This window comes from Dendrobium catenatum, unplaced genomic scaffold, assembly GCF_001605985.2.
Source record: "Dendrobium catenatum unplaced genomic scaffold, ASM160598v2 fragScaff_scaffold_789, whole genome shotgun sequence".
Classification (NCBI taxonomy): domain Eukaryota; kingdom Viridiplantae; phylum Streptophyta; class Magnoliopsida; order Asparagales; family Orchidaceae; genus Dendrobium; species Dendrobium catenatum.
The window spans coordinates 493,901-509,227 of NW_021319251.1; the positions used below are offsets into that span (position 1 = coordinate 493,901).

General features: G+C 37.5%; 1 protein-coding gene across 1 annotated transcript; it reads right to left on the reverse strand.

The window, feature by feature from the left end:
• Positions 1–5,070: 5,070 nt before the first annotated feature.
• LOC110099209 lies at positions 5,071–5,749 on the reverse strand. Its single transcript, XM_020826293.2, has 2 exons — positions 5,307–5,749; positions 5,071–5,231 (listed from the first exon to the last, which is right to left on the reverse strand). Exons 1-2 carry the CDS (start codon positions 5,562–5,564, stop codon positions 5,133–5,135), a joined length of 357 nt encoding a protein of 118 aa, XP_020681952.1. The 5' UTR covers positions 5,565–5,749; the 3' UTR covers positions 5,071–5,132.
• Between the last annotated feature and the right edge of the window lie 9,578 nt (positions 5,750–15,327).

The window sequence follows — 15,327 nt, forward strand, 5'->3', positions numbered from 1 at the left end:
CTTACAAAAATAAAAGTGGCCTCAATATCACCCCGATGATGGGCGTGTTGATCGAAAATTTCAACCGGAGGGGTCAAATCTTAAATCAAACAACAATCCAAATTCTTGAAATGAAATCTATCATCTAAAAACTTAAAACTAAAAATCATCCACCTCCCGCAATCGTTTGTCGGGGGTGATAAATTTGAAATTAACTTCAGCTCACAAAGAGCGAATGCATGTCGGGTGTATCACTGCGATTCATCCTCAAATAGTCTCTTGCCAACAGGGACGTGGCACGTGCCCTCTGATCGGGTAGTTTTGCCGCAAAATGACACCATTATATTACGATCACGGCCAAAGCCCGTATGTTCCCTAAAGGCGTCAAACCCTTGAGCGATGGATCATAAGGTATATCCAATAGGCATAAAGCCCTCTGTTAGTTAAGGTAGATTCATATATATCCCCTTAGATAAACATCAACTCAGGTCTACAAGGTATTCTTGGACGAAGCAACCCATGGCTGCCGACAAGGTGCCTTCTGTCAGGTTGGGTCGACTACCTCCTCTGACTAAGTAGACCAGGGATCATGACAGCCCGGGACGACGGAACCATGGGATCTTGATCGGGCTCATCTTCATTCCCCCCAACTTCAGTTTTAAGTTTGTGGTGATAAACTCTAAATTTCAAATCATCCAAATTCAAAATTTAAACCCTAAAATTGTTGCTATTATATGATAGGTTTTTAACCTATATAACTACTTTAATGACTAGCCTTAATCGAAAGTTCTCTCCTATTATCGGGAGGGGTAATTAACTATAGGGGCTTGCGCCTATAAAAAACCAGAACTCAGATCAAAAAGTCCTCACTAAATGAGGGCGAAATCTCTGGGTAGTGTCTTATCTAAAACTCAATCTGCCTTCTGAAAATTCCCCCGGAACCTAATCTCGTTAAAACTCTCCATCGTCGTCGTCACACAAACACTTAAAAGAAAAATTGACTAATGACGTGGAGAGGCCGGGAACACACATACCAAAATGGAATTTTTCAGAGCCCACAGCCCAATGCAGTATGAGGAGCTGTTACCATCATGCTTGAAGGTAGATTATGCTTAATTGTATGTTCCTTTTGTGTATAGATGTTTGATGCCCTTAGTTCTAAATGAGCCTTAAGACATTCAAAGTAGTTGGGCCCAAAATTTTGCAAGAAGAATAATAGGGGAAAATGCCTTTAAATTCTATCTTATATTAATAGTCATAAAACAAGGATTCAATCCACACCTTTTTAAAAGGAATAGAACTAAGCGTCAGTGTAAATTACAATGATAATTTTATAATGATATGGAGAGGGACAATGAGCACAATAGACAATTCGCCAACTAAGTGCAAGTATGATATAAATTTATAAATAATCTTCATATTAGGATAGCCCGAAGAAATTTGCCTACAATAGAAAAAGAAAGTGAACTTGCAAGCTAACAAATCTCATTTTAAATGAAAATAAGTTCATATTTGATTGAAAAGTAGAAAGTTGTTTATAACGAGGTGGGGCTGAATATTATTGAAAAAATAAGGAAATTGATTTGTTAAGGATTTACGAATTTGTGAAGACTTCAACCCCAAAACAAAGTTCAACAAAGGATCAAGAATAGCAATCAATAGGAAAAGTTGATACTCTAAAAGTAGGATGAGAAGCCTAAGAGAAGATAGCGGCCATCAAAATAAGTGATGATGATTGTAAGGGTCAAACGCTAGGGGCACTGGAATTTGAGGAGCAATGAGAATTATTTGAGAGGAAATATAGAGTTCGATCACTACATGAAACCTCAATGGAAACAAAGAAGATGAAGGAATTGAATTGATCGAGTAAATGCAAGCGATATTCGAAGAGGCGATAAATAGTTGCGAGCTAAGATGTTGACATGCACAAAAAACAAGGCTAGGCCAAGAATGTTAATACCAGAAAAGTCGAAGACCAAAATAAACTCTCAAGGAGGAAAGCAAAAACCACCAAGTCAGCGCATCATAAGAATAAAAAAAATTGTTGCACCAAGGGGCACAAAGAGAAGGAGCATATAGAAATGGTTATAGGGATCAGTAATAGGAGCAAAAGCCCAAGTAATCCTTAGCAAAGCTGCAGTCAGATCGAGGAGCACATGCGAAAAAGAAGCCTAAAGACATAGATGCGACAAATGTGTGTTGCTACATTGCAAGTCCAGTCAAACAAGCAGTTTGAGCCAGACAAATAGGAGGCATGAAAGCACATGATGTGAACCAAAGTGCGGGAGCACGAAAACGCCCTTGAGGAACCCTACTAGCAAAAAAGGATGACTATGCAAGGACACCTTTCTTTATGATCTTTCAATAACCTTGCTTTTCCATATACATAATTCAACTTTTGATCATATTTTAATCTCAAGTAGGATCAAAGTTTAAAAATGCGCAATTATGTGTTAAGACGTTTTTCGTTCATGAGGCGAAGCATAAGCCTCAAGGCGTTTCGAGGTATAAACCTCAAAATTAAAAATTACATAAAATGAAAATAAATATTAAAAGTAATACACAAATATTATATTAAAGGATGACATGTAAATTTTTAATTGAACTATAAGTAACAAATTGACATAGATATGAAACAAAAACTTGCACAAGACGTAAAATGGCAAGTAATAAATTATGTGCAATAGAATTGAAATTCAAATATTACAAGAGTAAAATAAAATAAAATATAGAAATTGCATAAAATTATCATATAACATCAAATTTAATTTTAAATTCTTCTTTATCAGTTCCCTACATATCCATAATTAATTCTTAAAGAAAGTTGAAATAGTTAACAACAACTTAGAAACCATTTGTACTGTCATCACTAAGAGAGTCTTTATTTAAGTTATCATCATAATAAATTAATCTCTCTCATGTCTTATCCTGTGGAGTCTAATGCCTCATAATATGCTTCTTCATTTTTTTGTCATCTTCCTCGTTCATAAATATGTTTCATCAACATAAAGAAAAGAGTAATACTCCAAAATTTTTAGAGGAGAGGTGGTGGTGGTGGTGGTGTGTGGCTTCCAAGTGATCCTCGGTGGTGACGGGTTGGAGGTCGAGGCAGTCGAGAAGAAGCTGTTGTAACTCATAGGTACATGAAGGCATGCATGCTTTATTCAAGGCTTTAATTTAGGATGTAGGCAAGTTTTAATAGAAAAATATACATAAATAGGATGAGGCCAACGCCTCAAACCAGTGAGGCGAGGGGCGACCCAATCAAACTAAGGTGCATGCCTCATAAAAAAGCTCAAAGCATAAGCCTCGAGGTATTTTTCACTGGAATTACAATGAGGCAAGTCTCATATTACCCAATTTTAAACAATGAGAAGGTTTTGACTTATTTTCAGTGAATACATTTAGATCTAACATCCTTTGTGAAACAATAAGCATTCATCATTGTTCAACCGGGTATAAGACTTTTGGTCATTGTTAGAAATGAGATCATACTCTTCAAAGTGAGGAACATGATGACGACAACACTCCCAACCAACATCAAAGAATGAAAGATTGTCAATTGTTTCCCTAATGCTCCTTATCCTCATCCACATCCTGCCCAAGAATCATTGCACAACCAAGGATAAGACTTTAGGTCATCGTTATGAATGAGATAATACTCCTCAAAGTGGGGAAAACAATGACTACAACACTCCCGACCAACATCAAAGAATGAAAAATTGTCAATTGTTTCCCTAATGCTCCTTATCCTCATCCACATCTTGCCCAAAAATTAATCATGCTACCAAAATATTTCCCGCATTCAGTTTCACACATTATTTTTTTTTAGTCATTTAAGGATGACTCCTACATTCCAAAAAACCACAAAGACTCTGTGTGAGAGACCAACCAAACAAGGAGCTCAACCGCCCAATGTTTTCTCACTTTGACAAGCTAAACAACTACCTCTGCCAAGATTCAAGATGCTTGTTCTTGGTCCTGACAAGGGTGAAGCAAATCAAATCAATCATGTGGTTCAATATAAATCCACCATCGCCTTATTGAGGATCAACAATGCGATGAAACATCAAATTCTATTCGTCCACCCACCCACCCACCTGAAGCATGACTTCGTTCTCATAACTCAAGAAGCAATTCATTGCCCAGTTTACGAGTACAAAAACCAATTCAAAAACTCATGAGCTTCATTGAATATGAGGAAAAAGTCATCAAAAAAAAAAAAAAAAAGAGGAAAAAGTCATCAGTGTCTCTTCGCAACCTAGCTCCCATTTTCAAGATGAAATGTTAGATAGGAAAGATCCAAAGCCTAAAGTTGAGCCATTCACTCTCACTCATGGTTTTTTTGAAAGGACCTTTTTGTTATGATCTAGGTATATAACCATCTCAACCATTGGTTGAGTTGCTTCAACTCACCAAAAGACTTATTAATGTAGAAAAATACAATTAGGGTCTTGAGATACCTATGACTAAGATCATGACGATCATCTTGAACACCCTCGTGGTAATATAAGGAAAATTGTTGTCAGTCGAAAAGTCATACTTTCTTTAGGTAAATCATCCTGATAAGTTTAAAAAAGGAACAATGCCTTATGGCTACTTTATGGGGGGAAAGACAAAATATCATCGAGATATTCTTCGTTCACTTTCCTATGAATCTCATCAATTGAAGTCATCCTTTTTATCCATGCTAAGGAGTATTTCAAAAGACCACTGCCAATGCGCTCAATATCGGACACTTGCAATTTCAATAAGTGATATGCCTTCTATAAAGATCACAATCACGACACAAAGGATTGCCAACATGGTTGCAATTTTGTTGAAGAACTCATTCAAACTAGAAACTTAAAAGAGTTTATACCTGCTGAACTGCAATGACTACCTGATGTGCTTGTGAAGTGTGAACAAAACTATTTGTAGCTCAGACCCAGATCATACGCTTCACAGTGCTGGAATCATTCTAACAATTCCCAAAACAAATCAAAATGATTGAATGATTGAAGCCAATTCTAATTCTCATCATTGTAACAAAATTATTTGCAGCTGCATATTTACAATAAAACCGTTGTAATAAGTTGCAACTCCACCAACCTTCAGTGGGATCCGATAACAAACAGTTGGGTTGCAAAAGCCCAACGGGTCCTACCATACATTTAACAAAGCCGGAACCATACCTTTAGGTAACAAAGCACAGATCCCATCAGAGAACCCAGCACTCCTAAGAAAGCCAGGAATCTGCATCTGTATATTCCCTGCAAACAAAGAACTTTATCATACTGTGATATTTGTGCAAGAAGAATGCCATAATGCAATAAAAAGCTGAAAACCTTCTCTATGCGCTCCTCCCATACAATCGACTCATCGGAAGTTGATCCGCCTGTATCGGCTCGAAGCGTGGAAGTGACCGGAGGGGAGGAGAGAGCCGACCTCACCGAGGTGGATTTGGGCCTCGATTGGGTGTTGACGATAGCCTGTCGGAAAGCTAGCGGCGGCCGGCGAATTAGATGCGGACTGACAGAGCGTGAGATATGGAGAGGAAAGATTGGTCCTTTTGTGGTGGAAAGGATTGGGCGAAGGGAATACATTGTGAGGTGGGGCTGCGGAGGCTGTAGATACTCAAAGGTCTATTCTTTGAGTGTTCTTTAGCTTTGATGATCGTCTATCATGCTTAAAAGCTGCATAATGGGAAGTAAACTGCAACACTGGTCATTTTCCCAATGGAGCTAGAGGAAGAAACGAACAAAACGATGCTGATGAGAGAATTTTCTGGATGATGGGGCGATTCTGGGCTGGATGGTAGCCAGGTGGAGACGATGTAGATAAGAAGTAAAATTCATAAAGGAAAATACTTTTTAAATTGTAAATCAGAATTTATATTCGATCATAATACATCAGAATATTCTTATTATTTTTCTCATACAAAAGTCATCTATATTTCTGAACAAAAAGCTTGCTTACCGTCACAATTTCTATCTCCAACAATCTTGGAGCTTATGAAATTGCTCAACGCCAAAATTTCATGGTCGAAGCCTCTATATATTTTCTCAATCATCGTTTACTAAATTGATACACTTTTGATTATTTAGATTTGAAAATATCATTTTTACTTTAAATCATGAAACTAAAATGACACTAAACATTACAATATTTTCTACGAGCCTGTTCTGCTTTTATTCGAACAAAGATGGATGTTCTAAGACGATTTGAAAAATATTTGAATACTACTTAATAAAATTCAAATATGATTGGTATAAGGCTTGCATATGATGTTAACCTAGTCCGGCAAGACATCATACCGTGAAGTGGAAATGCTTCCACTACTTGCTGCAGAGGATATTCCACCTAGCTTGAGGAAGTGGCGCAGCACACAAATGATGACACTCTGTTATAATATAAGGGTGTACTGTAGCAAAGAAATGAAGCAAGCTTTTACCGAAATACTTCTTCTTCTTCTTTACTTCACCTCTTTTCTGTTTTCGGTTTCTCTGCTAACATCTCTTGCAGGTCAACTTTCATGGTATCAGAGCAGCTGTAAGCCTCACGGCTAATTGGGTCGCTGCAGATCCGGCTCTCACAATATGGAATCAGGGAGTTCTTCTTCTTCGGCAGCAAGCACGACCGAAACCTCACAGGTTCTCGGCACTATCAACATTCCGCCTCAGCTGAAGTTTTTGATGTCCACGATCAAGAACGTCATCACCATACAGCTCACACCAGAAAATCATTTAACCTGGAAGTCTCAAATCTTAAAGGTGTTTCGAGCAAATTGCTTTGAAGGATATTTGGATGGCTCCACTCCCTGCCCTCCCAGACAACTTTCTTCAACCACGGGTACATTGACAACAAATACTCTCTACTCTACATGGATGCTTATTGATCAAAATTTAGCCGCTGCATTGTTTTCTACAATCTCGGCACCTCTATTGCCCTATGTTTTAAACCTGGAATCTTGCTCTGAGATCTGGCAAATGATCGGAAAACGGCTGCAATTGTCAAATAGATCTCGTATTCTTCAGATTAAGAATGATCTAAATTTTATTTCAATGGCTAACAAGACAATGCAGCAATATTTGACTGAAATCAAGCAAAAAGTTGATGCCCTCACCGTTGCCGGATACACTCTACATTCTGAAGATATCATTATGAACACTCTTAATGGTTTACCCGCATCATATCAAGGTTTCAAGACTGCTATTCGTACAAATCTTCAGCCATTGAATCTAGATGACTTCTACTCGCTATTGTGCAGTGAAGAAACTAACCTTGAAAATGAAATTGCTCAATCTCTGCGTTCCGTTTAGATTTCCGAAAGTCCAGTTGCACTAGCTGCAACTCCTTCGCGTGGCTCTTCCAAACCACCATTTCGGTCGCAGAGAGGTCGTGGCCGTTTCGGCACTTCTCGTGGTGGTCGAACAACTGTTCCACGCATTGAATGTCAAATTTGTGGAAAACCTGGGCATTCTGCAGAAAAATGTTGGCATCGCACTAATCTCAGTTATGTTAAACAAAATCCTACTGCATTTGTTGCGGACTCAACTGAGACCTCTATATCTGCATTTCCTGGACAGTCATCCGATTGGGTATTGGATACCGGAGCAACTTCACACATCACTAATGATCCAAATCAACTTCTCACGGCTCATCCATATCAGGGTACTCAGCAAATACAGGTCGGCAATGGTCAGTCAATTCCGATAGCTCATACGGGTCAAGGAATACTTCCCACGCCCAACCGTAAATTATCCCTATCACCACTCTTACACGTTCCTCAAGTCTCCCACAATTTACTTTCTGTCCATCGTTTAACCTCTGATAATGACTTCATTGTTTCTTTCACACCTCATGGTTATCGTATAAAGGACGGGAAAACCAAACGCTCGATCCTCTCGGGTTCATGCCGTGACGGACTTTATTCCATTCCAACTCACTCTAGTTCGTCTCCTCAAGCTTACATCGCCACCGTCAGCTCATCTGCGTGGCATTCAAGACTGGGACATCCTCATCCTGCCGTGTTATCTCGCATAGCATCTAGTTTTCCTTCCTTAAAAATATCTATTACTAGCAATGTCTGTCATTCGTGTCAAACTGCAAAGAGTCATAGGTTACCTTTCCTTAGTTCAAATTCTCAATGTACATCTCCGTTTCAAGTAGTTGTTTCTGATGTATGGGGGCCTTCCCCAATTTTCTCTCTTAATGGATATCGATATTATGTGTTATTTGTGGATGAATTTTCTCATTTTTCTTGGCTGTATCCGATGGTAACAAAAGCTGAAGTTTTCTCTAAATTTTTATTATTTAAAGCCATGGTGGAAAAACAATTTTCTACTCACATTAAAATATTTCGCTCAGATGGGGGAGGCGAATATACTAGCATTCAATTTCAACTTTTTCTCTCCACGAATGGCATTTTACATCAATTTAGTTGTCCTCATACTCCACAACAAAATGGTCTGGCAGAGCGAAAACATCGCCACATCATTGAGACTGCTCGTACACTGTTATTACAGGCTAAATTACCCACTTCTTTCTGGGTTGAATCGGTCCTAACGGCTGTCTATTTAATTAACCGTCTTCCCTCTCCGATTACAAAATACATCTCTCCTTTTCAATGCCTGTATAAAAGTCCTCCCTCTTATTCCCATCTCAAAATTTTTGGTTGCTTATGTTATCCTTGGTTGCAACCAGCTGCTCCTCATAAATTTGCTCCCAAATCTTCAGCTTGTGTTTTCATTGGATATAGTTCTAATGATAAAGGTTTTAGATGTTATAATTTGCAAACTTCTAAAATTCTAATCTCTCGTCATGTCTAATTTCTTGAAAATATATTTCCCTTCCACACAAATTCCTCTTCCACTTCAGCACTGCCTTCATCTCCACCCACTACCATCATTTCGCCTTTAACACTCGTTCCTCATACAACTATCTCTCAGCCTACTACTCCATATACTATACCAGACACGCCTGCACCTCATTTACACGAGCAGCCTTCCTCTACGTCTCCTCAAAACAGTCCAATTTCTACTTCACCCATTCCCTTACCTGTTCCGACCCGGCATCCAATAGTGACTAGACTGCAAACTGGTAAGCTGAAACCCAAACCTGTCTTTAATCTCCAACATTCTCTGGTTGAAGAACCCGATCCCACCTGTTTCACTATGGCCAGTAAACAAAAATGCTGGAGAGATGCTATGTCCGCTGAATTTCAAGCATTGCAGCAACAGGGAACTTGGGAATTGGTTAAGCCACCGCCTTCTCAAACAATTCTTGGCTGTAAGTGGATTTACAAAACCAAGAGGGCTTTGGATGGCACTATAGCCCGCTACAAGGCTCATCTTGTTGCTCAAGGCTATCGCCAATAGTATGGTATTGATTATACAGAAACCTTTAGTCCTGTTGCAAAGTTACCAACAATTCGTCTCTTTATTACGATTACGGTTATCCGGCAATGGTCCATTCTTCAATTAGATGTTTCAAATGCTTTCCTTCATGGTGATTTAAATGAAGAAGTCTACATGCATCAACCGCCGGGTTTTAGAGATCCTCAATATCCTGATTTTGTTTGTCACTTACATAAAGCAATCTATGGCCTAAAGTAGTCTCCGCGGCAATGGTTTGCTAAATTAACTACCCATCTGCAGTCTTTTGGATTTCGGCACAGTGATGCTGATCTCTCTCTCTTGGTTTATGATCACAATTCTCATCTCATATATTTCCTAATATATGTTGATGACATTTTAGTCACCGGCACCAATCCTCAACTCATTGCAGATCTTCTACTTAGCCTCCAACAACAATTTCAAATTCGCAATTTGGGTCCTCTCACGTATTTTCTCAGGATCCAGGCGGCCTCTACCTCTATAGGATATCATCTACACCAAACCAAATATGCCTTGGAGATTTTGCATCAGGCAGGTATGGAAAACTGCAACCCGGTTCTTACTCCCTTTCCCTACAAACTAAGTTTGGACGACAAGGCTCTGACTGCATTTGAAAATCTTGAATTCTACCGGCACCTTGTTGGCTCCTTACAGTATTTGACTATCACTAGACCGGACATTGCTTATGCAGCAAACAAGTTATGTCAATTTATGCATTCTCCTATATACCAACATTTTCATGCTCTCAAACACCTTCTTCGATACATTAAGGGTACAGTTGATCTTGGGTTACCAATTACCGGTCACTCCTCTACTTTACATGCCTATGTTGATTCTGATTGGGCCGGTGACCCATCAGACAGGAAATCTACTACAGGTTATTGCTTGTTCATTGGAGATACTCTTCTATCATGGTGTGTCAAGAAGCAACCTACGGTTGCAAAGTCTTCAACGAAAGATGAATACCGTGCTCTATCCTTGGCTGCCACTGACATTATTTGGATTCGTAGGCTTCTGGCTGATTTTCGGTTCAATGTCTCTACTCCTACATCTCTTTATTGTGACAATGTCTCGGCAATTGCACTTGCTCACAATCCTGTTTTCCATGCTCGTACGAAGCATATAGAAGTGGACTATCATTTCATTCGAGATTGTATCAAATCAGCCACTCTTGCCTTACTCCATATAAATTCCCAGGATCAACTTGCTGATATTTTTACCAAAGCTCTTCCTCGCCTTCATTTTGCCGACCTTAGATTCAAGTTCAGGTAACTCCTACACCATCAGCTTGAGGGGAGCTGTTAACCTAGTCCGGCAAGACATCATACCATGAAGTTGAAATGCTTCCACTACTTGCTGCAGAGGATATTCCACCTGGCTTGAGGAAGTGGCGCAGCACACAAATGATGACACTCTGTTATAATATAAGGGTGTACTGTAGCAAAGAAATGAAGCAAGCTTTTACTGAAATACTTCTTCTTCTTCTTTACTTCACCTCTTCTCTGTTTTCGGTTTCTCTGCGAACATCTCTTGTAGGTCAACTTTCATATGATTCAAATAATATTTGAATATTATTAGAATAATATACAAGTAAAAGATCAAGCAAGATTCAAAACATGATTGTAATAAGATTTTAATAAAGTTCGAATATAATTTAAGAAGGTTTGATTATGACTGGAATAAGACTTGATTAAGATTCGAGCAAGGGTCCAATAGTTTTTTTATCAATGTTCATAATGTTTTGTTTTACCCTCATTTTATTTTATGGAAATGATTTATTTGAGTTATTTTATAATGTATGCATATATCCAACCTAATTATACTTGTATAAGGGCATTACATTACTAGGGCCTCATATAGAGCAAAGGTGTAATGAAGAAAGTTGTTAGACAATGTAAGACTAATTATCTTCATATCAATGTCAGAAGATACCATTGTAGTCATTTCGTTACATCAACTAAATTATAAGTATATATGGCATTAATTCATCAATTGTAACAAATAATGGTTGTTGATGATGATTAGAGGGATATTGTAAAAACTCAAATATGTCAAAAAAGTTTTATTGAAAAAATATGAAAATTCTGAAGTAGAGCGCTTAAGCTCTGATCTGGTGAGCACTGCGGCGCCAAGCCATGAACTATATATATATTCCTACCTCACTCAACCAACTCCCTCACTTAGTTGCTTGGCCATGAAGAAATTAAAAGAGGGGGAGAAGAGAGAGGAGAGAATGATCTTTGGATCATATTCATCAGTCATTCATGTTACATATTTTACTCTATTCGTTGTAAGTGGGTAATCTCTTACTTTTGTTTTCAATGATTTTGAATTCTATAAATTTTCTCTACTAAATATGCAAAAATTGCATTATCCCTTGATTTCATAAGATTTCACCATACAAATTTGAATATGTTATAGATTTGATCATTTTGAATAATTTGATATGATTTTAATGCATTTTAAATAAAGTACTGAATGATATTATAACTCTATTTGATACTCTACTGATCTACATGATTCACTGATTAAAAGTCATAAGAAGCTGGAGATTGATTAAAAGTTATAAGAAGTCGGGGCGATTGATTCATGGAGAGTTATAAGGAGTACATTAATTGAGAGTTATAAGAGGCGACTGATTGTAAGTCATAAGTGCAAAAGCAATATATCATTAAGATACACTCATTGAATATCAGAATACTGATAATGATACTACTGCAAATATTTTATTGATATTGTGACTGACACTAATATTATTTATTATCATTAATATTATTTAAAATTATTGATTATGATACTAATACTATCACTAACATTAGTACTGTTGATTGTTACTGATATATTGTGACTGATAATGTAATTGAATGAGATATGATAAACTATATAAGGATAAATTGATATAGATAATCAGTATATACATTGATACATATATTTCTTAATATGATTTATAGCATATTGTTCTCTTTTATCTTGCTTTGATTTCAAATGTAAGATTTTAGTTACTTGTTGGGCTATATGTTAATTATATGATTTTACATATTTTCAAAAAAGGGTAATGATCTTATAATATAAAGCTCTGGATAAGACAAAAATGTAATCATATTTCTTTCCGTTGTTATTTGGCAAACTCTAGTTAAATGATTAAAATGAAACACAGATGTAATCCTTCTAATATAGGTCATGGAGTATGGCAGATACTCTTTTATGTTCAATATTGGAGGAAAAAAATATAATATTTTGGAGTTGTTGAATAGTTTTAATCATTGAATTGGAGTTTTTAAATTCCAATCTAAAGAGATATTCGAAAAGAACATCAATACTACTAAGTTACTACATAATTGCTTGGATTGTGATGAGCCTTCAAGAATCCAAACATGGATAAAGTATTTATGGGTGCACTAAAAGAAATGATATGTAAAATCTTGGTTTATGTTGCTAAACTAGGTTTGATTGATTAATATGCTATTGATGAGGAGTAATTATCTTCCTTCAAATCTTGAATGACATTATTTGTTGATAAAACTAAAGATAAGGAGATAAGAGTGTGCAATGGAAGTGTGGAATAATTTTAACAGTTGAATATGATCTTAACATGGCTAGTTAATAAGGAAAAAAATAAGTTCATTGAATACATGAATAGGCTCAGTGGCAGGGCTAGCATGGGGGCGCTGAGGGCACGTGCGGCCCTCCAAGCTTTAGAAGATCGTATGTATCAGTTAAATTTTTGAATCTTGTTAGCAAAATAACCACGTCATTATGAGATGCTAGAATATATATAAATAATGACTTTAGTACTCATTTCCCATTTGGGTCTCATGAAAATTTTGAGTTTGATAGTTTTGACAATTTTATTGTTTTCTAAATTTAGTTTCATTTTTTTTTCAAATTTTTTTCATTATTTTTAAGAAGAAATATACCTGAAAATTTTCTTTTAGAAATGATTATCTCCAATGAGAAATAACTTCTTAATATTTGTGGACTTGTTATTAGACTCTAAGTCATTAAAAACTTCAATGCCCATTGTTTTAAGATTAATTTATTATTAAATACTACAAAAATATATGATAAAATTTAGTGTAAAATGTTGAATATATGTCATAAATTTATAAATAATAACTTACATTCTTGATAGTTTAAATATTATTTTATTATTAATTATTAAATAAAATGATAAAAACAATCATGTGAAAAAAAATTAGGAATATATTAAAAGTTTTAAATTTGTGCCAGCACTAATAATTTTTTTTGGGAATAAGCTCAATTTTATGTTATTATATATTTTTTAAGCCATAAATACTTCATATTACTTGATAAGTGAACAAATATAACACTATCCAAACACCTATGAATCAAGCATCATTGTATTGGATGAATCATTTAATCAATATTTTTGTTGCGGGCTAGAAAATACGCGGCAATAGAGATTTAGTTTTGTGTCTTAACGTTGTACGAATAACTAGCTCACACACAGAGAACACAATATTTTTTACGTGGAAAACCCTTAAAAAAGGGAAAAAACCACGGGGCCTAGCCCAGTTGAAAATTGTTCCACTAAAATTTGAGTTTGTTACAAAGGATTGAATCACCTCCAAGGGCGATCAGATTATAACTAGTAACTGTTCGATAGAAGTCAGGTGTTAGATCCGGTGTCACTTGGAAGTTCGGGTGTTGATAATCTGGCCTTGAGCAGAACGTCGGGCCTTCAGCAGAACGTCGGGTCTGAACGTCGGGCCTTAAGCAGGACATCGGGTCTTCAACAGGACGTCGGGTCTGAACATGGGGCCTTAAGCAGGACGTCGGGTCTTCAACAGGACGTCGGGTCTGAACGTCGGGCCTTTTGCAGGACGTCGGGTCTTTAGCAAGACGTCAGGTCTGAACGTTAGGCCTTAAGCAGGACGTCAGATCTTCAACAAGACGTCGGGTCTGAACGTCGGGCCTTAAGCAGGACGTCGGGTCTTCAACAGGACGTCGGGTCTAAGCGTCGGGCCTTTAGCAGGACGTCGGGTCTTTAACAGGACGTCGGGTCTGAACGTCGAGCCTTTAGCAGGACGTCGGGTCTGAACGTCGGGCCTTAAGGCGGTGGTGCAATGAAACTCCGGCGGTGATCCGGTGAGGTTTCAGTGGTGGTCTTGCGAGGTTCCTGCGGTGGTTCGGCGGTGCTCCTGCGGTGGTCCGGCGACTGTCGAGGAGGAGCTTCTTCCTTCTCTTCTCTTCTTCTCTTTCTTGCTTCGACCCCCTTTCAAGAGAAATGAGGGGTCTATTTATAGATTTTATGGAGTGGCATGGCCCGTAAATAGGTGAGAGATCAAGGGTAAATGGGGAGTGGTTAGATGGACGGCCGATATTGAACCCCATGACCATGGACCGTTCGTCATGCATTTGGAGGCCTTAGTGATTTTGGAATTCAGTGATCTTGGGCTCGTTGGATTTGTCTTGTCGAGTCGTTCGATTCGAGTATAAGCTCGTTAAAATAGAAGACCGTTTGATAACTCAAATTGTGGTTTGAACCTTCCAACAGCGCTTCGGGTCCTTGATTTCGACTCATTTGGGGTCGGATTGAGTCGAATTTGGTGTCGTTGGATTCGTATTTCCGAGACTCTCCGTTCGGCTATAAGTTTGTTGAAATCCAAGTTGAGATGGTCTCCGAATTAATTTTTGAAGTTTCTGACGTGCTATTGCGTCGAGATTAGCGCCCGATCAAGGTGATTTTTTGATGACGTATCAATTTTGCATTGAGATTCGCACTAGTTTAAGATAATTTTTTTACGTCGTATCAATTTTATAGAGCAATAATCTCTATTTATAATAAGACAAAGATAGAAGAAATTGGAAAGAAAAAAAAAATTCAAGTCATGATTATTGGAGAGCATATCTATTTCCCCATGAAGTAGACCAAATTATAATAGATAATATGTGAAAACTCATTGCATAATCAAATCATAACATTGTAAGACTCGACCACTCTTACACT